The sequence below is a fragment of the Notolepis coatsorum genome (assembly GCF_963971535.1).
Source record: "Notolepis coatsorum genome assembly, chromosome: 1".
In the NCBI taxonomy this organism is placed as follows: domain Eukaryota; kingdom Metazoa; phylum Chordata; class Actinopteri; order Aulopiformes; family Paralepididae; genus Notolepis; species Notolepis coatsorum.
Window position 1 is genome coordinate 59300804 of NC_140165.1, and position 24385 is coordinate 59325188.

Genomic DNA, 24385 nt, shown 5'->3' on the forward strand with positions numbered 1-24385 from the left:
ATATTTCGTATGGCTTATCGCGTCCCGCTCAAGCCTATTGAGATATGGGTTAGAGCGGACGCGAGACCCGACAGATGTACCCACTGAGGACCCGTAAGCCCACATCAAGGGGTGCGGGGAGCCCTGTCACCCCATCCTTCCTAACGAAGGGGGGGCGCAGTCAACTCCACCTGAGTGCGAACAAGAGGGAACTAGAACCCCTTGAACACACAGCACAGGCGGAACCACATGTGACCTAACACACTGGCCCATACCCACACACTCCTGCTACCCTACCAAAGGACGGGAAGCAGCAAAGGCAGGGATTAAAGCAAAAAAAAATCTCCTGACTGAACTTTTTTTCAGGCCAAGTCATATTCTTATTTTAATCTCCACTATTTTTTTTAATAGCGTTAGCGTTTTAAGGGAGCCTACTTGTAGAGCCTACTGTCCTGACTGTGACTATATACCCTACTGTTGTGGTTGTTGTGCCAGGCAGGGAGGCTGTGTGCTGGAGAGCGTGAATGCAAGTCTTGTGGCTAGCTTCTGATTGATGGCGAGCTAGCACCCCTTTCCCATTACTTTGAACCATGAACTAAACGGCTTGTTATCATACAAACAAGGGACTAAACACGTTTAGCAAATTATGCCACAACAACAATGGACAGTCTCCTCCCCACCGTTTGTATATATTTTTTACCACCCACCCACCCCCTCCTAATGTACAGTCTCCTCCTCATCATATGTATATATTTACTGTTAGGATCTCTGGGTAACAGTACTGTATATTTGCTTATCATATATGTGACAAATGTAACAGTACTATACCTGTAAGTCAAGTATGTCCCCATGTCATAAATGTCATGATGTCATGTATGTTGTGTATGTCATAAATGTCACTATGAATTGAAAATGGGGGACCCTGATTATGTAAACAAGACAAACATCTTTCTCTGGTCTGCATCCCCTTAACAATTGTGTGTATTGCTACTGGATTTACCAGATCCAGAGTGAATGAATGAAAACTTTATTTAATACACAAGACCCTCTTCTTGGGACCAAGTAAGGTTTTGTCGATAATCCAATGTACAGTTACCCCACCCCGCCTACCCAACCACCTCCAATGTACCACCCCACCTACCCAACCTCCTCCAATGTATATACTCTCTTTTTTAGACTATTTTTGTATCACAAACAATACTGTATTTGTAAATCTGGTATGTCATAAATGTATAGATGTAGCAGTATTGTCTATCTGTATGTCATGTGTGTCATATATGTTATGATGAATTGAAAATGGGGGACCCTGATGTAAACAAGACAAAAGTATTTCTCTGGTCTGCATCCCCTTAACAATTGTGTGTATTGAGCCGTACTCTATTGTACCCATTCTGCAATTCTGTTAATAAAATGTTCAATCAATCAATCAATATTTAACAGATTGCAGAATGGGTACAATACAGTATGGCTCAATACACACAATTGTTAAGGGGATGCAGACCAGAGAAAGACGTTTGTCTTGTTTACATCATCAGGGTCCCCCATTTTCAATTCATAGTGACATTTATGGCATAGGGACATACTACAGTCTACAGGTATATAGTACTGTTACATTTGTGACATATACGATATGCAAATATACAGTAATGTTACCCATATATCCTGACAAGAGATTATAATTATGATGGGGAGGAGACTGTACATTAGGAGGGGGTGGGTGGGTGGGAGAAAATATACAGTACTGTTACCCATAGATCCTAACAGAGATTATATACATGATATGATGGGGAGGAGACTGTACATTAGGAGGGGGTGGGAGAGAAATATACAGTAGTTACCCATAGATCCTAACAGATTATATACATATGATGGGGAGGAGACCGTACATTAGGAGGGGATGGTAGAAAAAAGATATACGGTGGGGAGAGAATATATGGTGGGGAGGAGACGGTCTACAGATACACCTGTGTGATGTTGCTACGGAGTTAAGCTAATAAACTTATACTCACAACCACAGCAGGGGACTCACGTATTGTACTGTGAAGTAACACGACAATGACAAAAGTGTTGTTTCTGTTTTTGACATAGTTGCGGCACACGGAACAAGTTAACAACTCACCACTACAGCCCCCAGTAGCGCTGCCTAGCCAGTCTCTTCAAACGTCCTCTCCTCTCTAAACTTTCTTTTGTTAGGTGGTGCCGCTCATCCTTTTCATCTGAGAACCCCGCGGTGGGTTCTCTTTTTAGTGGCCGGCTTACTCCTTCCATTTAACCGACGCTATTAAGCTAACGTTAGCTAATCGGTATAGCAGCGAGTGCAAGCAGCGTGGTATAAACAAACAAATAAACAAACAAACAAACAAACTAGGTCAACAAGCAGAGTTGACTTGACGCGCGAGGCTGCAAAAAAGGCGACTCGTTAAACCAAAACACGCAGTTTTTAATTATTTTACATGACTATCTTGTTACCCTGCCATGTGGTGGACAGACTTCTCAGACCTCGCAAATGTGTAACTCGCCCAATAGACTGCAGCTGCAACCGCGGAGCGAGCCTCCGGAGCGAGCAGCGTCCTGTCTCTCGATGACTCTGCTTGGCGCGGCGCGATTTTTTTTCTTCATATTTGGCGCCTCTGATTGGCTCAATTTTGTTTAAATGTGTATGCATCTACAAATCATATTATACCAGGTAGCCAATTCCGTCAGACCGCGAATCAAATGGACGGATCTCCCCAATCAAATTGACGGAAATCCGTCTGGAGACGGAATGCTTTAATGCATGAGCAAAGGCCACAGACCCCAGAACCGCCTGGGAGACAGAACCCCCGGTCATGTCCATGAGGTAAAACCTTACAAAGGGGCCCGGGGAGGACCATGATCCTCCACCGAAGCCCCACCCAGGAGAGCGGCAGAGGCAGCCACCCCACGAGTGGAGTGCGCCCTGACGCCCCCAGGGGGATCCTGCCCAGCCAACGTGTAGCAGAGGGCAATGCCCTCGCACAACCAATGGGACAGGCGTTGTTCCATAGTGCCTTACCGGCATGAGAACCACCGTGACAGACAAAAAAGCTGAACGGTGACCCCGAGGTCCTGAGTACGGCTGAGGTAATTCCCAAAGCACGGACCGGACATGACAGGTGAAGGCCCGCATCTAACTCACTACCGCGAGGAGGCGGATGAAACGCCTGAACCACAATATCCCTGGAGCGGAAGAACTCCGGATATTTACAGGCACAAAGGCAGGATTAGGCCGCAGAGTGGCACCGCAATCGGACGAAAGACAGGCACTCTGGACGTACCGAGAGAGCACAAAGCACACCCACGCGTCAGCGGAGGTGACGGCCAGCAAGAACGCGGCCTTGAACGACAGCTGTGCCAACGGCGCCTGCTCGAGCGGCTCAAACGGGGCCAAGGACAACCGACCGAGGACCAATTGAAGATCCCAAGTCGGAGCCAAGGAGCGTTGCACCGGCTTAACGCGTCGAGCGCCAAGCAGGAAACGCTTTACAAGAGGGTGGCTGAACAAGACATCCCCTCAAATCCCTCATGATAGGAGGATATAGCTGCTGCATATACCCTCACCGTCGAAGCCGACAGTCTATCAAGGAGAGACTGGAGGTAACTAAGGACAGCATCCAGGGGGCAGGAGACTGGGTCCCGGCCCCCCGCCGTACACCACACTTGGAACATACATCATCTGCCCGCGTAAGCGCGACAGTTGAGGGAGCATGCGCATTCCGGATGGTAACACCATCAGGATCAAGAACCTGCGCCCCTCAACGTACCCGTCCCAACAACTGACCTAACAGATGTATGGGGTCCCAGACCTGCCTGGCTATGTCCGGACATAATCCCCACCCGTCAGGATGAGGACCGCCCCGCGACAGTACACCTGTACCCACATTCTCCCTGCCGGGGATGTGGGGAGCCCTCAGGCCGCGCAGATGGAGGACGCCCATAGCCAGCCGCCAGCCGCCTGGTGCAGACGGGGGGAGCGTACTCCTCCCTGTCTGTCGATACACAACACTGACGTCGTATCGTCCGTCCTGATCAACACCGTTTGAGGACCAGAAGGACCGCTTTCAACACCAACACATTGAACGTAGCGCAGACCGGGCAGCATGGTTTGCCAGCTGCCCCCTACTGTGTTGGCCCGATGCGTCACCAGCGAGGGAGGCGTCGGTGATAAACATGACGTGAGACAGCGCCGTAACCGTCCTAGGACAGAACTTCCCGAGCATGTTGACAACACGCTCTGAGAGGGATGCCCATAGCCCTCCAACCTTTGACTGGGAAGAGGAGTACTCTACTTCAAGTCTACAGCAACCCCAGGCTGGTAGGGACCTGCCTGGTACGAGACCTGACGATCCACCTTGACCGCGAAGGACCAGAACGTCGTCAGGGAAGAATACACTCCGTAACCCCTGACGACGCAGAGGCCCCAGTGCGGCCTCCACGCACTTGGTGAAGATGCGGGGAGCCAGAGAAAACCGAACGGCAGCCTCTGGAACTCATACGCTAACCCTGCAAAGGAAGCGTAGGTAAGCCCTAGGATGGAAGATCGGAGATGTGCATACGCATCCTACAGGTCTATGGAAGAGAACCAGACCCCCACCTGACAGTGTTCAACACGTAGGAGACGATCCAAAAAATGCTGAACCTTCCCATGGGACAGGTCCAGCCTGGGTCTGACACCCCCCCTCCCGATTTCTCAGGCACCAGAGAACACCGGGAGGAGAACGCCACGACGATGGCTTGCTTCGTCCACAGAGATTGGATCTTGTTGACCAGAGCTGTCACTGCTGGAGACCCTGACAATAGGGTCTGTACCAAACCCGAAAACGGGTGGGGTTGTGTAAACACAAGTCCCCGCCCCAGCGTTCTCTCCATCCACCTCGACATATGGTACTGCCGTAGTCATATGTGATGACACTCCCAACGCACCCGCCGCCATGTGGCGCAGGTCCGCCAGGAACTGTAGATAGTTGGCCCGGTCCCACCCGCTGTGCGTAGCCAACCCTGGAACCGTGCGAGCAGAGCGTTCCGTGTCGGGACATCTGACCCTGACACCACCCATGAGGCAATCGCACCCAAGGGGGGACCCCGACAGAAAGGGCCGGTTTGATACGGGGGGCTTTCTAGGTGAAAAAAGCCCCCCCACTGAACACCCCTCCAGAACATGCTGAGGAGTTGTTCTGCAGCCGGACATGCAAGGTGTAAGGACCCCATGGGTTCCTACACACCGTAGCCCTGCAGTGATATTACTACCACCCAAATCACGCGTGCCTGCGAGACCACTGCCAATCTTTCAGGAGTGGGAGTCACCAACATGACACCTGGCCTGGCGAAGGCGAGGCCGGGGAAGCCCGCACTGTGTGCCTCAAAAGGTTTCGAGCCCCCCTGCTGACAACACTTATAGTTGACAGACGTAACACCAGGCTCAACCAACACAGCTTATGGTGTGGGAGCCGCTTGACAGCACAACATTCTCACGGACAGACCCAGGCTCAGCCATCAACTAGGTGTCAGCCCCTGTCCCCATGAGAAGCGAAAAGTGGGGCCGCCCGTGCTTCAACGAAGGCACGCGGCCCGCAGCCAAAGGAAACAATCAGAGCCCACTTTTTCCGCTGGTGTTGGGGAAGGGAGTGATCGGAGAGCGGGCTGCTCGCGGCAGGACGGTGACGGCTTGTTGTTCAAGCCGAACCCATCCAACATGGCCGATCCCTCGGCCGCCAAGGCTGTCGAGGCCGTGCTCTCTCTTCTTCTGGCTGCGCGGTGTGAGGCGGTGTGGGGCCTAGGACAATACCGCCCACGCTCCAGCAGAAGACCAAAATCCCCTGCGGAGAGGGGAACCCTGAGCGGTTATAGCTTGCGGCTGGGTCAAAGCTAATAACGTCAACAACCTCGCGTGATGTGTCGACGTCGGCTGGCCCTCAAGGCCCCGCCACCAGACACCATTTTTTTAATAGAAAAAACAGCAATTCGAACACAGTTCTAATCGCTGCCAATTCCATATCGTGGCGGTACAGGCTTTAGCAGCCCACCAGCCACTCGCCAGGCCGACCCACCCATGGCGTCGGCCAGGCGGGGCACTGTTTCAATATGTCAAAAGCAAAGGACTGATGTTAACACGGAGCACCATTGGTGGTTGCAAACAGCAACCTCCACTGTGGTGTGCACCATGAAAGGGTTAAATGAATAAAAGAACTAAACCACAAAATACTGTAGAATGAGCAAACCCCATATACACAACGTTAAGGGGAGGCGGACCTGAGCGAACTAGTCCCGCCTTCATTCAAAATATTCACAACAGCACACCAGCCCTAGCTTAGCCCATTTACCAAAAAAGGTAAACAAAGCCCCCCCCCCCCCGCATACTCCCCCAATAGACACCGATTGACCGTCAGCATGAATGGTTGAGAGGAGAGAAAGCTGTAGACAGACCTTCTCATAGCAGAGTGACAGAACAAAACAGTAGCCCATTACACTACTACAGCCTAGCGTGAGGCGATGTGGAACCCAGATCAACAACCGCCTGCGCACAACACGCAACATGTTTACAATGTCGGCTGGACCCATAGCCCCACTACCCGACGCCAATGTGGATAGGAACTAGCCAGCTGAGCCCTAACCCGCCGTTAAGTCCCATCCTGCAGTAGTATAGCTCTACTGCTACACCGCCGAGCTCACGCATCGGCTCCCAGATGGGGACACCGTTCAACAGACCCCGCCGGAACACAAAGGTAACGTACCTGGCTAGGCTACCTAGCCACGGCCTACCCTGTTGTCAACCCATTTACCCGTAAAAAGGTAAATAGGACTCAGCAAAACCCCCACATCAGCTACCGACTGACTTCATTGATGAACCGGGCAAGAGGAGGGAGAAGTGACAACATCTCACGGCGGAGACATTAGAACAGCGTAGCAGTAGAGTTCAGCATGTAGCATTAGTATTAGCATGTAGCTAGCATTAGTTGTTTAACAGCACGCTTGCAGGATCGTTTGGAACCCGTTCACCACAGTGAACGTTCACCAAACCATCCCCCCCTGGCGCCGACACACAACATGGTTGTGTAACAACAACCCAGCATTACTAACACTAATACCCGTGCCTAATGACACAGGGCTCACCGTTGTACAACCCGGCTCGATAGCCAACCTTGTACGCTGCACCTTGATCTGGCTGCCGACAGACGAGGAACATCAACATAGGCCCGTCGTGTCGCTGAAACATGCCTCGAAGATGCCAGGGGCACGCAAACCTCCGGTAAGCTTTCAACATTACGCAATTCCTCCAATCTTTTTCATACTACTAGTTACATAAGGTGCATTGCATCCAATATGATGGAACGAAAATAGAGGAAGGGTGTTTGGTGACCAGGACCATGGTCTTATAGGCTACGCCTCCATAGAGGCGGGACCCGGTCAGGTGTGGGTGTATAAGTTGTGTTCGTGGTGGTGTACAGTAGGTACAAGGAGATAAGGGGTATCTCAATAGGCTTGAGCGGGACGCGATAAGCCATACGAAATATAACATCATGTTACAGTGTTTAGAGCCTGGGTTCAGTACTAGTTAACATCATGTTAGTGTTTAGAGCCTGGGTTCAGTACTAGTTAACATCATGTCAGACAGTGTTTAGAGCCTGGGTTCAGTACTAGTTAACATCATGTTACAGTGTTTAGAGCCTGGGTTCAGTACTAGTTAACATGTTACAGTGTTTAGAGCCTGGGTTCAGTACTAGTTAACATCATGTTACAGTGTTTAGAGCCTGGGTTCAGTACTAGTTAACATGTTACAGTGTTTAGAGCCTGGGTTCAGTACTAGTTAACATCATGTCAGACAGTGTTTAGAGCCTGGGTTCAGTACTAGTTAACATGTTAGACAGTGTTTAGAGCCTGGGTTCAGTACTAGTTAACATGTTACAGTGTTTAGAGCCTGGGTTCAGTACTAGTTAACATCATGTCACAGTGTTTAGAGCCTGGGTTCAGTACTAGTCAGGGGTGTAAAAAGTACCCAGAAATTATACTTAAGTGAAAGTATGGGTACTGTCTCAAAATATGACTCAAGTAAAAGTAAAAGTATCTGTCTAAAAACACACTTGAGTAAAAGTAAAAAAGTCCTACTTTTAAATGTACTTAAGTAGCATCGGGTCCCCCCAGGGCTGTGTTCTGAGCCCCCTGCTGTACTCACTCTACACACACGACTGTGTGGCCAAGTTCAGCTCCAACTCCATAGTGAAGTTCGCAGACAACACAGTGGTGGTGGGGCTGATCTCGGACAACGACGAGAAGGCCTACCGGGAGGAGGTTGAGGTACTGGAACGCTGGTGCCAGGACAACAGCCTGCTCCTGAACATTGGTAAAACCAAGGAGCTGATCGTGGATTATAGGAGAGGACAGCAGGAGACGCACACACCACTGATGATTAACGGGGCTACCGTGGACAGGGTGAGCAGCTTTAAGTACCTGGGGGTCCACATCTCAGAGGACCTGACATGGTCAACACACATAGACACAGTAGTAAAGAAGGCGAAACAGCGCCTCTACCACCTGAGACAGTTAAGGAAGTTCAGAGTATCGGGGAAGATACTCCAGTCCTTCTACTCAGGAGCTGTAGAGAGCATCCTGACCGGAAACATCACTGCCTGGTATGGAAACAGCACGGCACAGGACAAGAAGGCCCTACAGAGAGTGGTGCGCTCAGCCGAGCGTACCACGGGTATTGCACTACCCCCCCTGCAGGTTCTATACAACAAGAGGTGCAAATCCAGAGCCTGCAGGATAATGAAAGACCCTCACCACCCCAATAACAGCCTGTTTCAGCTGCTGAGGTCAGGCAGACGCCTGCAAACCCCAGCTACTAGGACAGAGCGGCTTAGGCTCAGCTTCTTCCCCCAGGCCATCAGAGCCATGAACAATGAACATTGAGTGCTCAGAACATTGAACTGTCCACACACAAGCACACATGAACACACACACGACACGCACACTGTGCACGCTCACACACGAGCAGCCACTTAACACTTTAACATGAGCGGGCACACACTCATGTCGCACACACGCACACTTATGGCCAAAGGAAAGGACACTTTAAATTAGAATAACAGGAACAGTGTATTGCACTACCAAAGCTAACTAGCATGTCCCATATGCTCTGTAAATAACTATGTACAGATACCGAGATGTCACTCCATGTTACCTGTTACCTGTTTACTGCACAATGTTGTTTTCTTCTTTTGATTCTATTATATTTACCACTGTATTGCACATCGTTGCGGGCAAGACCACCCGCATTTCATTGTATACCTGTATGCCGTGACAATTAAAACTCTTGACTTGACTTGACTTGGTCTCACATGATGTCAGTGTCCAAGGCTCCCCTGAGGGCCACAGACCAAGGCTCCCCTGAGGGCCACAGACCAAGGCTCCCTGAGGGCCACAGACCGGCTCCCCTGAGGGCCACAGACCAAGGCTCCCCTGAGGGCCACAGACCAAGGCTCCCTGAGGGCCACAGACCAAGGCTCCCCTGAGGGCCACAGACCAAGGCTCCCTGAGGGCCACAGACCGGCTCCCCTGAGGGCCACAGACCAAGGCTCCCTGAGGGCCACAGACCGGCTCCCCTGAGGGCCACAGACCACGGCTCCCCTGAGGGCCTCAGACCGGCTCCCCTGAGGGCCACAGACCGGCTCCCCTGACGGCCACAGACCAAGGCTCCCTGAGGGCCACAGACCACGGCTCCCTGAGGGCCACAGACCAAGGCTCCCCTGAGGGCCACAGACCAAGGCTCCCCTGAGGGCCACAGACCACGGCTCCCCTGAGGGCCACAGACCAAGGCTCCCCTGAGGGCCACAGACCAAGGCTCCCCTGAGGGCCACAGACCGGCTCCCCTGAGGGCCACAGACCACAGCTCCCTTGAGGGCCACAGACCAAGGCTCCCTGAGGGCCACAGACCAAGGCTCCCCTGAGGGCCACAGACCAAGGCTCCCCTGAGGGCCACAGACCAAGGCTCCCCTGAGGGCCACAGACCAAGGCTCCCCTGAGGGCCACAGACCACGGCTCCCCTGAGGGCCACAGACCAAGGCTCCCCTGAGGGCCACAGACCACGGCTCCCCTGAGGGCCACAGACCAAGGGTCCCCTGAGGGCCACAGACCAAGGCTCCCCTGAGGGCCACAGACCAAGGCTCCCCTGAGGGCCACAGACCACGGCTCCCCTGAGGGCCACAGACCACGGCTCCCCTGAGGGCCACAGACCAAGGCTCCCCTGAGGGCCACAGACCACGGCTCCCTGAGGGCCACAGTCCAAGGCTCCCCTGAGGGCCACAGACCACGGCTCCCCTGAGGGCCACAGACCAAGGCTCCCCTGAGGGCCACAGACCAAGGCTCCCCTGAGGGCCACAGACCACGGCTCCCTGAGGGCCACAGACCACGGCTCCCCTGAGGGCCACATACCACGGCTCCCCTGAGGGCCACAGACCACGGCTCCCCTGAGGGCCACAGACCACGGCTCCCCTGAGGGCCACAGACCATGGCTCCCCTGAGGGCCACAGACCAAGGCTCCCTGAGGGCCACAGACCACGGCTCCCCTGAGGGCCACAGACCACGGCTCCCCTGAGGGCCACAGACCACGGCTCCCCTGAGGGCCACAGACCAAGGCTCCCCTGAGGGCCACATACCACGGCTCCCTTGAGGGCCACAGACCCCATGTTGAGAACCACCACTACAGAATACACAGAAAATAACAATATTCAATCCATTCTATAGAGAAGTCAACAGGGAAGTTTCTTTTAATTGTTTTCAATAGTAAAATGGGTGACATTCCCCTTTAAACAGCAAAGACAAAACAAATTATAAAACAATTATATACAAAATGTAAAAAAAACAGAATAAATGTACTAATAATGAAGCATCACTACCATCATCAACAATAAGCCACGCCCACTTTCTCATAACACTATTCATCATCAACAATAAGCCCTGCCCACTTCCCCATAGACCACTGCACTTCCGCGTTACATTGAAATCGGGGAGGAGATAGCGGGGGGAGCAAATGAATGAATGTGGATGAGAGCCGTGATGTAAGTGGTTGCAGCTACGGCTGTGGGGGTGCTAGAGACATGATCGAATAGACTTGTATGCGCCTGAATCTCCTGAACACGGCGCGACCCATTCCTAATCGATCAGAACTAAATCGGCCGAGATCAAGTCCCTTTTCCAGCACCTACTCCCCATACACATGCGCAGATTGTCAACGGAGTCTGGACGACGCAAGATGACGCACGAATGTGGACTGTTCCATCAGAGGGGGAGCTTCGGTGGCCAGTGTCCTTTCAGCCGAACAGGATCATGAAAAAATTATCCCACTAAATGGCCAGACGCGTCTTATGGCGACATCTACAATTACCTCATTGAGTCTCCAGGTAGACTAATGTTTATATTTAAGTGCAGTGGTCTGTAGCCACTCACACTACCACCGAAGCTCCACCCTCTGATGGAACAGTCCACATTCATTCGTGCGTCATCTCACGTCATCCAGACTCCGTTGACAATCTGCGCATGTGTATGGGGAGTGCATGTGTATGGGGAGGTGCTGGAAAAGGGACTTGATCTCGGCCGATATAGTTCTGATCGATTAGGAATTAGGAATGGGTCGCGCCGTGTTCAGGAAACTCAGGCGCATAAAAGTCTATTCGATCATGTCTCCAGCACCCCCACAGCCGTAGCTGCAACCACTTACATCACGGCTCTCATCCACATTCATTAATTTGCTCCCCCCGCTATCTCCTCCCCGATTTCAGAATCCCGGAAGTGTTGCGGTGGTCTATAACACTCATCTGTGGTCCAGTTCCTATTTATAATTCATATTCAGGGTATTTAATTACATCATCATCGCAGACATCTTGGTAGAGATTGTGACCAAATAACAGGTGATAGATGATAAGTCATTTAACAACAACCATGAGTTTTCATGGTATAACATCATACTGGTAGGAAATACATCACAACCCTGGTGTTGGGTTTTCATGTTATAACATCATACTGGTAGGAAATACATCACAACCCTGGTGTTTGGTTTTCATGGTATAGCATCATACTGGTAGGAAATATGTCACACGTCATGAGATTAGAAATGAAAGGTACATCATTATAAGATAAAATCTGAAATAATTCACTAGAGGGCACCATCACCTCTCCTTTACTGTGTGGTGATATTCTGAGAAGGATGCACTCAGAATCTGCCTCATCTAGATTGTACACAATTTGTAAATCACTTGGGATAAACGAGTCAGCTAAATGACTAAATGTACATGTAGCCCCTCCTCTCCTACTGTAGCCCCTCCTCTCCTATTGTAGCCCCTCCTCTCCTATTGTAGCCCCTCCTCTCCTATTGTAGCCCCTCCTCTACTGTAGCCCCTCCTCTCCTATTGTAGCCCCTCCTCTACTGTAGCCCCTCTTCTCCTATTGTAGCCCCTCCTCTCCTACTGTAGCCCCTCCTCTCCTATTGTAGCCCCTCCTCTCCTACTGTAGCCCCTCCTCTCCTACTGTAGCCACTCCTCTCCTATTGTAGCCCCTCCTCTCCTACTGTAGCCCATCCTCTCCTACTGTAGCCCCTCCTCTACTGTAGCCCCTCTTCTCCTATTGTAGCCCCTCCTCTCCTACTGTAGCCCCTCTTCTCCTATTGTAGCCCCTCCTCTCCTACTGTAGCCCCTCCTCTCCTACTGTAGCCCCTCCTCTACTGTAGCCCCTCCTCTCCTACTGTAGCCCCTCCTCTCCTATTGTAGCCCCTCCTCTCCTATTGTAGCCCCTCTTCTCCTATTGTAGCCCCTCTTCTCCTACTGTAGCCCCTCCTCTCCTACTGTAGCCCCTCATCTCCTATTGTAGCCCCTCCTCTCCTATTGTAGCCCCTCCTCTCCTATTGTAGCCCCTCCTCTCCTACTGTAGCCCCTCCTCTACTGTAGCCCCTCTTCTCCTAGTGTAGCCCCTCCTTCTCCTTACTGTAGCCCCTCCTCTACTGTAGCCCCTCCTCTCCTACTGTAGCCCCTCCTCTCCTACTGTAGCCCCTCCTCTCCTACTGTAGCCCCTCTTCTCCTACTGTAGCCCCTCTTCTCCTACTGTAGCCCCTCCTCTTCTACTGTAGCCCCTCCTCTTCTACTGTAGCCCCTCTTCTCCTATTGTAGCCCCTCCTCTCCTACTGTAGCCCCTCCTCTCCTATTGTAGCCCGTCCTCTCCTACTGTAGCCCCTCCTCTCCTACTGTAGCCCCTCCTCTCCTACTGTAGCCCCTCTTCTCCTACTGTAGCCCCTCTTCTCCTATTGTAGCCCCTCCTCTCCTACTGTAGCCCCTCCTCTCCTACTGTAGCCCCTCCTCTCCTATTGTAGCCACTCCTCTCCTACTGTAGCCCCTCCTCTCCTACTGTAGCCCCTCCTCTCCTATTGTAGCCCCTCCCCTCCTATTGTAGCCATCCTCTCCTATTGTAGCCCCTCCTCTCCTATTTTAGCCCCTCCTCTCCTACTGTAGCCCCTCCTCTCCTACTGTAGCCCCTCCTCTCCTACTGTAGCCCCTCCTCTCCTACTGTAGCCCCTCCTCTCCTATTGTAGCCCCTCCCCTCCTATTTTAGCCCCTCCTCTCCTATTGTAGCCCCTCATCTACTACTGTAGCCCATCCTCTCCTACTGTAGCCCCTCCTCTCCTATTGTAGCCCCTCCTCTCCTATTGTAGCCCCTCCTCTCCTACTGTAGCCCCTCCTCTATTGTAGCCTATCCTACTGTAGCCCCCCCTCTCCTACTGTAGCCCCTCCTCCTCCTATTGTAGCCTCTCCTACTGTAGCCCCTCCTCCTCCTATTGTAGCCTATCCTACTGTAGCCCCTCCTCTCCTACTGTAGCCCCTCTTCTCCTACTGTAGCCCCTCCTCTCCTACTGTAGCCCCTCCTCTACTGTAGCCCCTCCTCTCCTACTGTAGCCCCTCCTCTCCTACTGTAGCCCCTCCTCTCCTACTGTAGCCCCTCTTCTCCTACTGTAGCCCCTCCTCTCATATTGTAGCCCCTCCTCTCCTATTGTAGCCCCTCCTCTCCTACTGTAGCCCCTCCTCTCCTACTGTAGCCCCTCCTCTCCTACTGTAGCCCCTCCTCTCCTATTGTAGCCACTCATATCCTACTGTAGCCCCTCCTCTCCTACTGTAGCCCCTTCTCTCCTATTGTAGCCCCTCATCTCCTACTGTAGCCCCTCCTCTCCTACTGTAGCCCCTCTTCTCCTACTGTAGCCCCTCTTCTCCTATTGTAGCCCCTCCTCTCCTACTGTAGCCCCTCCTCTCCTATTGTAGCCCCTCCTCTCCTACGGTAGCCCCTCCTCTCCTATTGTAGCCCCTCCTCTCCTACTGTAGCCCCTCCTCTCCTACTGTAGCCCCTCCTCTATTGTAGCATATCCTACTGTAGCCCCGCCTCTCCTACTGTAGCCCCTCCTCTATTGTAGCCTATCCTACTGTAGCCCCTCTACTGTAGCCCCTCCTCTCCTACTGTAGCCCCTCCTCTCCTACTGTAGCCCCTCCTCTCCTACTGTAGCCCCTCTCCTAATGTAGTCCCTCCTCTCCTACTGTAGCCCCTCCTCTCCTACTGTAGCCCCTCCTCTCCTATTGCAGCCCCTCCTCTATTGTAGCTCCTCCTCTCCTACTGTAGCCCCTCCTCTCCTACTGTAGCCCCTCTTCCTCCTACTGTAGCCCCTCCTCTCCTACTGTAGCCCCTCCTCCTCCTATTGTAGCTCCTCTCCTGCTGTAGCCCCTCCTCCTCCTACTGTAGCCCCTCCTCTCCTACTGTAGCCCCTCTCCTACTGTAGCCCCTCCTCCTCCTACTGTAGCCCCTCCTCTCCTATTGTAGCCCCTCCTCTCCTACTGTAGCCCCTCCTCTCCTACTGTAGCCCCCTCCTCTCCATCGCTCCCCTCCTCCTCCTCCCCCTCCTCCCCCTCCTCCCTGGTGTTACACCTGTTGCAGTGCCTCCTGAAGCCTCCCAGGGAGTCGGACCTGAAGCAGCAGAAGGGGCAGCCGTAGAGGCCCGGTCTGTGCTGGGAGCTGACGTGTTGCTGGAGGTGACTGGGCAGGAAGAAGGCTTTGTCACAGTCCTTACAGCTGTAGGGTTTCTCTACCTCGTGGGTCCTGACCACGTGGCTGATGGCGAAGCCTTGATAAATAAACACCACAAAAAACATGTCCATGAGCTGCTGAGCTACTGGCTGCTGAGCTGTTTACTGGCTGCTGAGCTGTTTACTGGCTGCTGAGCTACTGATATGGTAGATTTCAATAACTATACTAATAATTAATGAATATCACGATCCAGGATAAGACTTCAGGACACAGGATTGAATTGGTCAAAACCCACTTGAGGACGTTTATTCGTCAATTGCCGTCACAGCTCTCAGACATGAAAAACATCCTACCTTACAACCTTCAGATCTACCTTTTTATAGTGAAATTGACGTCACTCCATCTATGTGCGTGTACGACCTTTGCTTTCACTTTACTGATAAATTAGTGGTTATATAACACAGTCTCTTTAGAGCTGTGTGTCAGCTGGTTGTTCAGACCGTCTGTGACGTAGGTGGGTTGGTCATTATTATCATTATTATTGTATTTGTAACACCATGTGAATATCAGGTTAGTATAGGTTAGTATAATATTGTGTTTGTATTGAGGTGTGTCACCCTTATAATAATCCCTTTTTTGTTTTCTCCCTTTCCCAGGTGCCGCCCGCCCCTCCCTCTAGGGCAGGGGTCAGCAACCTTTATTATCAAAAGAGCCACTTTTCCCCCCTCCCACAAAATAAAATGCTCAGGGAGCCGCACAACCTATTTGCCCTTAAAATGAAGATAAGCGGTCAGGTGGCGTAGCGGAGATTGCGCTCGTCACCAATGCAAGAGGCTGCGGTCTCGACTCCCGGAGAGTCAGCATTGCCTTGGCTTGGGCTGATCGCTATACTAACTCGTTTGGCTGAGTTAGGGGGAGGGAAGCCGTGGGTGGGGATCTGGCGTTGTGGACAGCGATGCCTACAGGTCAGGTCTGGGCGCTTGCTCAGCGGAGGCAGGACTTGATGAAGGCAGCGTGACCTTCCACGCGTTACACTTCACCAATGAGAGCCCTCGCCAGGTGAGAAGAGTCACTGGCTGTAGCCGCACGTGTTGGAGGAAGCGTGCGGATACTTCAGGATTCCCTTGTACCGACCAGTAGGAGAACATGCACACAACAACCAGGTAGGGGAGGGGGGGAATTGGCACAACGACTAAATTGGGATGGGGAGAAAACAGAGAAAAATCGGAGAAAGAGAAGGTTAATTTTTTTTTTTACAAAAATAAAATGAAGATAACATGAAGATAACATGAAGAAACATTTTATATATCCCCAAACATACCCCACATTTAGCATAAAATGCCTGACAATTGCATACCCAAAGTAATTTGCGATTTATTATACTTTATACTTATAGCACACAGTTTGTTGCATTAATGGAATTATAAAGCAACAAAAATAATTATTTTTACATTTTATTGCTGTTTTTACCTGTTATAACAAAGGAAAACCTCCAAAAATACTGGCTGTGTAGACCTATTTTTAAATAAAACACAAAAGAGGAGACAAAACACTGGTGTCTGTAGACCGACTATTCAGGTATATTTGAGTCCTTCCCTTATTTGTGGAAAATCTATAAAATAAAAAGTAAATTTTTCGTTGTTCGCAAATTTCGCACCACATATCAGGCATACAGGTAAGCCTGCATCGTTAGTCGTGAAAGCAAATTAATCTGTCCACGCTGAATTAAACCCTCTATTTCTCGGATTTTCCTTTTTTTGGATTTATCCATGGTTAGTTTACTGGGGGGTCGGAAACTCAAGATTAGCCACTTGCAGACGGCAGGGAGAGGCGCGGGGTGTGACGTACTGTATATTTTAGTTGATGAAATATTTTTGTTGACTAAATATTTTAGTTGATGAAATATGTTTTCATTTCAGTGTCACAGTATGACAACGATCTCCAAAATAAGAGAACAAAAAAGAAATAAAATAAAAGTAAAAAAAAACGTTTATTTTTTTTGGGGGGCCCCTGCTCTAGGGAGTGCTGATTGCCGACCCCTGCTCTAGGGAGTGCTGATTGCCGACCCCTGCTCTAGGGAGTGCTGATTGCCCGATGATGTGGCAGCTGAAGGCAATCAGCCTCAAGGGGTGGGTGGATAAAACCTGGGCTGCAACACACACCCAGGGCGCCTTTTCTTTTGCCACTGACCTGAGTGGAGTGTGGGTTGCCTATTTTGTGGAATTATATGTGTGTGGAGCCTTTGTATTTAATGATAAACTATTGAAATGTTGCATTTAATGATAAAACTATTGAAATGTTGCATTTAATGATAAAACTATTGAAAGGTTGCATTTAATAATAAAACTATTGAAAGGTTGCATTTAATAATAAAGCTATTGAAACGTTGCATTTAATGATACAATTGTATTGAAACGCCAGAGCAGAGAGCAGGAGAGAGAGCAGGAGAGAGAGCAGGAGAGAGAGAGAGCAGGAGATAGAGAGAGCAGGAGAGAGAGAGCAGGAGAGAGAGCAGGAGAGAGAGAGCAGGAGAGAGATCAGGAGAGAGAGAGCAGGAGAGAGAGAGCAGAGAGCAGGAGAGAGCAGGAGAGAGAGAGCAGGAGAGAGATCAGGAGAGAGAGCAGGAGAGAGAGAGCAGAGAGCAGGAGAGAGAGCGCAGGAGATAGAACAGAGAGCAGGAGAGAGAGAGCAGAGAGCAGGAGAGAGAGAGAGAGCAGGGAAGAGAGAGCAGGAGATAGAGAGCAGAGAGCAGGAGAGAGAGCAGAGAGCAGGAGAGAGAGCAGAGAGCAGGAGAGAGAGCAGAGAGCAGGAGAGAGAGCAGAGAGCAGGAGAGAGAGCAGGAGATAGAGAGCAGGAGAGGGAGAGCAGGAAAGAGAGCAGGAGAGAGAGCAGGAGAGAGAGCAGAGAGCAGGAGAGATAGAGCAGGAGATAGAGAGCAGGAGAGGGAGAGCAGGAGAGAGAGCAGAGAGCAGGAGAGAGCAGGAGAGAAAGAGCAGAGAGCAGGAGAGAGAGCAAAGAGCAGGAGAGAGAGAGAGCAGAGAGCAGGAGAGAGAGAGAGAGCAGGAGAGAAAGAGCAGAGAGCAGGAGAGAGAGCAGAGAGCAGGAGAGAGAGCAGAGAGCAGGAGAGAGAGAGCAGGGAGCAGGAGAGAGAGAGCAGAGAGCAGGAGAGAGAGTGCAGGAGAGAGAGCAGAGAGCAGGAGAGAGAGAGCAGGAGAGAGAGCAGAGAGCAGGAGAGAGAGCAGAAAGTAGGAGAGAGAGCAGGAGAGAGAGCAGAGAGCAGAAGAGAGAGCAGAGAGCAGGAGAGAGAGCAGGAGAGGGAAAGCAGGAGAGAGAGAGCAAGAGAGAGCAGAGCAGGAGAGAGAGAGAGAGCAGGAGAGAGAGAGAGCAGGAGAGAGAGAGCAGGAGAGAGAGCAGAGAGCAGGAGAGAGAGAGCAGGAGATAGAGAGCAGGAGAGGGAGAGCAGGAGAGAGAGCAGAAGAGAAAGAGCAGAGAGCAGGAGAGAGAGAGAGAGAGCAGGAGATAGAGAGCAGGGCCCTCATTTATCAATGGTGCGTACGCACAGATATGTGCGTAACCCGTGCGTACGATCATTTCTAAGCAAAGTGTGGGACTTATCAATTTGAACGTGTGCTTGACTTTGTGCGTATATTTACGCACAGCTCCGACCGTGCGTACCTGGCGCCCGGTGGTAGAATATGAAGACTACAATGTGGAAATAAGCTTCCGTGCATTAGTTTCAACACTGGCGTGTTCTGTAGTATGACCCGTAATTCATTATAGTTCATTGTAAAATAGCGACAGTAGTGTAATTATGGTCAAACCCTATAAATATAGCATTTGGAATAAGTCTTTCTTTCCGAATGAATGCAGCATGGTTTATATATAGGGTTATCGGAATACTATGGGGTGCACAGCACTGACTGGGCTCCGCTGGGAACTGTTTTCAGAGATAGCAGATAGGAATGAATGAATGAATGAGGGGCAGTCTCCGAGAGAACATAAAAAATATTAACTAGAGTCCGCTATACCCGAGACACCTCCTTCATTTGTACCGCAATTTAAGACCGAAATTGGAGCATGGAACAAAACGCACAAATGCCATCCCCGTGCACATTCAAGTCAGTCTCCACCCTCGGGTTTTGGCCACCGGCACGGTCCATCGTGATATTGGAGATGGATCGAGCAATAGACTGTTACTGTACCACCCATGTAGCTGTCAAAGCTCCATCACAAATGCAGTTATGTGAATGAATGAAATTAATGAATGAATGAATGAATGAATGAAAACTTTATTAACAGATTGCAGAATGGGTACAGTACAGTACAGCTCAATACATACAATTGTTAAGGGTATGCAGACCAGAGAAAGACTTTCGTCTTGTTTACATCAGGGTCCCCCATTTTCAATTCATCGTAACATATATGACATACATGACATACAGATAGACAGTGAATAGAAAGGTTCTTGTATATGCTCTCGTATTATTGTTTATATAGGCTACCTAATACCGACATCAAAATAGATTGTATGCCTCTACAAATCATATGCAGGTAGAACATTTACGGAAAATCCGTCGCGATTTGGAATGAAATTGACGGAGAACTTTAATCCCTGGGTATTAATCAAACGAAACGAATAAAATACAGTCATATTCCAGCATGGTTATTAATGATACCAATGGCAAACAGTGGTTAACGGTCTTTATTAGTGTTTGCGCTGCCCAGGCAGCAATGGTCTTTAGGAAGTTAATAGATATCATATCCGACTGTTTCCGACATCACCGTGTACACGTCTGTCAGCCTGTCGCGTATTTCTCCCAGGCGTTCGCTCGGCTTAGTCCACTTTTCCACATTTCATGGGGGTGTTTCATTACCATATATGGTTAATTACGGGCGGTTCTATATGCAAATACGTAAAACCGTGCATGAGCGTGGAGCGTAGATCAAGTGATATTTATCAACACAGAGTACTTGCAGGTGTGCGTGGGACACGTCTACGCACGTGTGATAAATCCCGATTTTTCTGTATGTACACACATTCTAAATTCTGTGCTTAAGAACGAAAATAGAACACTTTCTAAGAATTGTTGATAAATGAGGGCCCAGGAGAGGGAGAGCAGGAGAGAGAGAGCAGGAGAGCAGGTGAGAGAGCAGAGAGCAGGGGAGAGAGAGAGCAGGAGAGAGAGAGCAGGAGAGCAGCGAGCAGAGAACAGGAGAGCAGAGAACAGGAGAGAGAGCAGGAGAGGGAGAACAGAGAGAGCAGGAGAGAGAGAACAGAGAGAGCAGGAGAGAGAGAGAACACAGAGAGCAGGAGAGAGAGCAGGAGAGAGAGAACAGAGAGAGCAGGAGAGAGAGAACACACAGAGAGAGCAGGAGAGAGAGCAGGAGAGAGAGAACAGAGAGCAGGAGAGAGAACAGAGAGAGCAGGAGAGAGAGAACAGAGAGCAGGAGAGAGAGCACAGAGAGCAGCGGCTCTTCATTACAGTACCTTTCAGTTTGGTTTTCCAGCCACAGATCTGACACACAAATCTGTTGGTGACGTAGCGAACCACCTTCGCCGTGGCCTCGATCTCCTCTCGGAGCAGGTCGCTGCTGCTGCTGCTGCTGGCTGCTGGGACGTGTGCGGCCTGCCTGTCCTCATCCTTATCTAGGATCAAGAGACGCGTCATAAAACGTTGAGTTGAGCTTTTCCCCCAAAACAAGCTTCATATTCTACTATTGCCAACAAGTCTGAACCAGAATGTAAACCTAATTTGGAGGGTAAACTCTGTGCTGAATAATTTGAACATTTGCGTTCGCACATACAGCCTATTTTTAATGTTTAAAGTAAAGGTCAGGAGTCCAGTGCATGTGTGTTTAATGTGCAGTAAGGTCGGGAGTCCAGTGCATGTGTGTTTAATGTGCAGTAAAGTAAGGTGCAGGAGTCCAGTGCATGTGTGTTTAATGTGCAGTAAGGTCAGGAGTCCAGTGCATGCGTGTTTAATGTGCAGTAAAGTAAGGTGCAGGAGTCCAGCGCATGTGTGTTTAATGTGCAGTAAAGTAAAGGTCAGGGCCCTCATTTATCAACGTGACGTACGCACAGATATGTGCTTAAGCCGTGCGTACGACCATTTCTAAGCAAAGTGTGGGATTTATCAATTTGAACTTGTGCTTGACTTTGTGCTTATGTCTACGCACAGCTCTGAGCATGCTTAGCTGACGCCCAGTGGTAGAATATCGTTACTACGGCATATGCGCTCCTCAGTTCATGCATTAGTTTCAACGCGGAAATAAGCTTCTGTGCATTACTTCCAACACTGGCGTGTTCAACTTCTGTATGACCCGTAATTCATTATAGTTCATTGTAAAATAGCGACAGTAGTGTAATTATAACGGGCTCATGCGGGAACAAGAGGTTGGCTTGCTTGTTTGGCACGGGGGGCAGAAGCAGAACACCCACCTCCAAACGCCATTAAATATTGTTTCAAATAAAAAGCGACATACTATTATTTTGTGTCATGTTTCCAAATAAGATTGGCCACAACGGAATGCTTTCTACTTCAATTTGTTTGTTAGAATAGATTACCTCGCTCCGTTGAAACTTCACTGAGCTCAGCACACAGACATGATAATAATAATAACAACAACAATAATAATAATAGCTTAATTTTACATAGCGCCTTTCAAGAGACCCATGCAAGGTCGCTTTACATAGATGGGGGGGGGAATAACAAAGTAATACAAATAGTGGACAGTAGGGCTGGGCGATATGGCCTAAATATGATATCACGATATTTTCTGACCTTTCGGCGATACACGATACGCATCACGATGTTTTTCTTTTTCCCCCCAAACAATTCATTATGAGGCTTACCAAGACAGTATTTGAGTTTGCAAGCTAACATTAAAGACAAAATAAAATACCCATGCATTTAGCATTTTTATATTATATATTAGATTTAGATTATTGGATTATTAGATTATATATTGCATATATTTAGCAATGAGATATTATATGATTTAGATATGAAATATGATGAATTGAAAATGGGGGACCCTGATGTAAACAAGACGAAAGTCTTTCTCTGGTCTGCATCCTCCAGTCCACTGTTGTTGTATTGAGCTGTACTGTATTGTACCCATGCTGCAATCTGTTAATAACGTTTTCATTCATTCAGACGGCAAACAGAATCATTTTGATTGACAGTCGAGTCTGCCAATTACGTCACACCGCTTGCACCCGCCCTGCTGTTCTTAGCACCAATCGGCAAGCGCGTATTAATTTTTTACTTCCGCCATTGGAGAGCTCAATGACAACAACAATAGCTCCCCGCGGCCGACGTTTAGCTTTTAGCTCCGCAGGAAGACTAAACGACTGGAGGCATAATGATTTTACTGCAACGGATGTTATAATAAAAGCCTTTCCATACAGTTTTCAGTAACACAAATAGTAAAAATAGTTTAAAATGATTCAGTTTAAAAATAGTAAAATAAAAATTAAATTAAATAAAATAAAAATTATAAAATAGAACGGACATAAAAAATACAGGCATGAGCGAGCATAGCAAGATATGGCAAGTGACAACAATGCATAAAGTTTACAGACGATCCATGCTGATTGATCTGCCATAAGCAAGTGAAAGTTTACAGACAATCCATGCTGATTGATCTGCCATAAGCAAGTGAAGATTACAGTCTGTTCTAACAAACCAAACTGCCATGTATTAAAGTTTACAGACAATCCATGCTGATTGATCTGCCATAAGCATAAGATTACAGTCTGTTCTAACAAACCAAACTGCCATGTATTAAAGTTTACAGACAATCCATGCTGATTGATCTGCCATAAGCATAGTGTTTCACATTAGGATCTAGCATCCTAATAGGCTCTCTATTTAGTAATTAAAAAGTGCAATAACCGACGGACATAAAAAATACAGGCATGAGCGAGCATAGCAAATAATAAGAATAGTTTAAAATGATTCAGTTTAAAAATAGTCATCAGTAAGAAGTAAAAAGTGCAATAACCGACACATGAATTTGATAGGCAGTGTAAAAGAGTAGGCAGGGTAAGAATAAATACAAGTTGTGTCAGGATATCCCTGATGTTTCCTCTTGCCACTAGGTGGTAGCAGATATCTATCAGTGAAATGCCTGAGCAAAAAGATAGGTTTTAAGCTGTCTTTTAAAGATGTCTAGCGAGTTGGCTTCCCTGATGTTTTGGGGTAGTTTGTTCCATAGTTTTGGGGCATAGTTGATAAAGGCTGCATTACCGATCCTCTTTTGACTGCTTCTGGGAGCCTCTAGTAGTCCAGCAGCTGATGATCGCAGTGTTCTTGCTGGTGTGTAATTTATTAGAGTGTTGGCGATGTAGCTAGGTCCCTGTCCATTTAGAGCTTTGTATGTAAGGAGAAGGACCTTAAAGTCAATTCTAAATGTTACAGGAAGCCAGTGTAAAGCGGCTAAGACTGGACTAATGTGCTCTCTCCTTTTGGTTCTAGTTAGCAGTCGGGCTGCAGAGTTTTGGATTAGCTGAAGCCTCTCTGTGGTTTTCTTAGGGAGACCTGTGAAAAGTGCATTACAGTAGTCTAACCGGCTAGATATGAATGCATGAATTAGCTTCTCAGCATCGTTCTGATTAATAAATGGTCGTACTTTTGCTATATTTCTGAGATGGAAGAACGATGTTTTCGTCACTTTGCTAATATGAGAATTGAAGTTCAGTTCTGAATCTATGACAACCCCAAGACTAGTGACCTCAGATTTGATCCAAGGGGTTAGTCCCCCCAGGTTCTTTATTAATGTTTCTTTTTTAGTTTTGGAGCCGATAATTAGAATTTCAGTTTTGTTCTCGTTTAGTTTCAGGAAGTTCTTACTCATCCATTTATTTATTGCCAGTAAGCAGTCTGTAATGGAGCTAATCGCTGTATCATTTGGTTCAGCAGATATGTACAGTTGTGTATCATCCGCATAGCTATGGAAATCTACATTATGTTCTCTGATGATATCACCCAGCGGTAACATGTAAAGGGAGAAGAGTAAAGGACCTAAGCAACTCCCTTGTGCAACTCCATAGTTGTTGTCGTATATATCAGACATGTGATCTCCTAGTTTAACATAGAATTTCCTCCCTCTGCAAACCACCTCGCATAAAAAGATCCACCGCACAGAGAAGTAAAGCAGACGGTGGCATGGCAGTCCCAGATTTTTTACAATATTTTAATGCCTTCACATTAAGACCATTGAAGAAGATATGGTTTGACCCCGAGGCTTTGGTATCTTGGAGAAAATTAGAAGAAAACATAGTAGCCCCACAGAGATTGAAAGACATAGCATACACTAAACTTTCAATCAAGCATTG

General features: G+C 49.0%; 1 protein-coding gene across 1 annotated transcript in view; it reads right to left on the reverse strand.

Annotated features, from left to right (window-relative positions):
* Positions 1–14852: 14852 nt before the first annotated feature.
* LOC311234510 (zinc finger Y-chromosomal protein 1-like) overlaps positions 14853–24385 on the reverse strand; it is a gene marked incomplete at its 3' end in the record, with an annotated part of 38594 nt that continues 29061 nt past the window's right edge. Inside the window, exons 5-6 of the mRNA XM_084321742.1 lie at positions 20534–20692; positions 14853–15142 (exon numbers count right to left, since the gene is read on the reverse strand). Coding sequence (XP_084177868.1) covers positions 14853–15142; positions 20534–20692 — 449 coding nt within the window. The remainder of the gene's footprint in view (positions 15143–20533; positions 20693–24385) is intronic.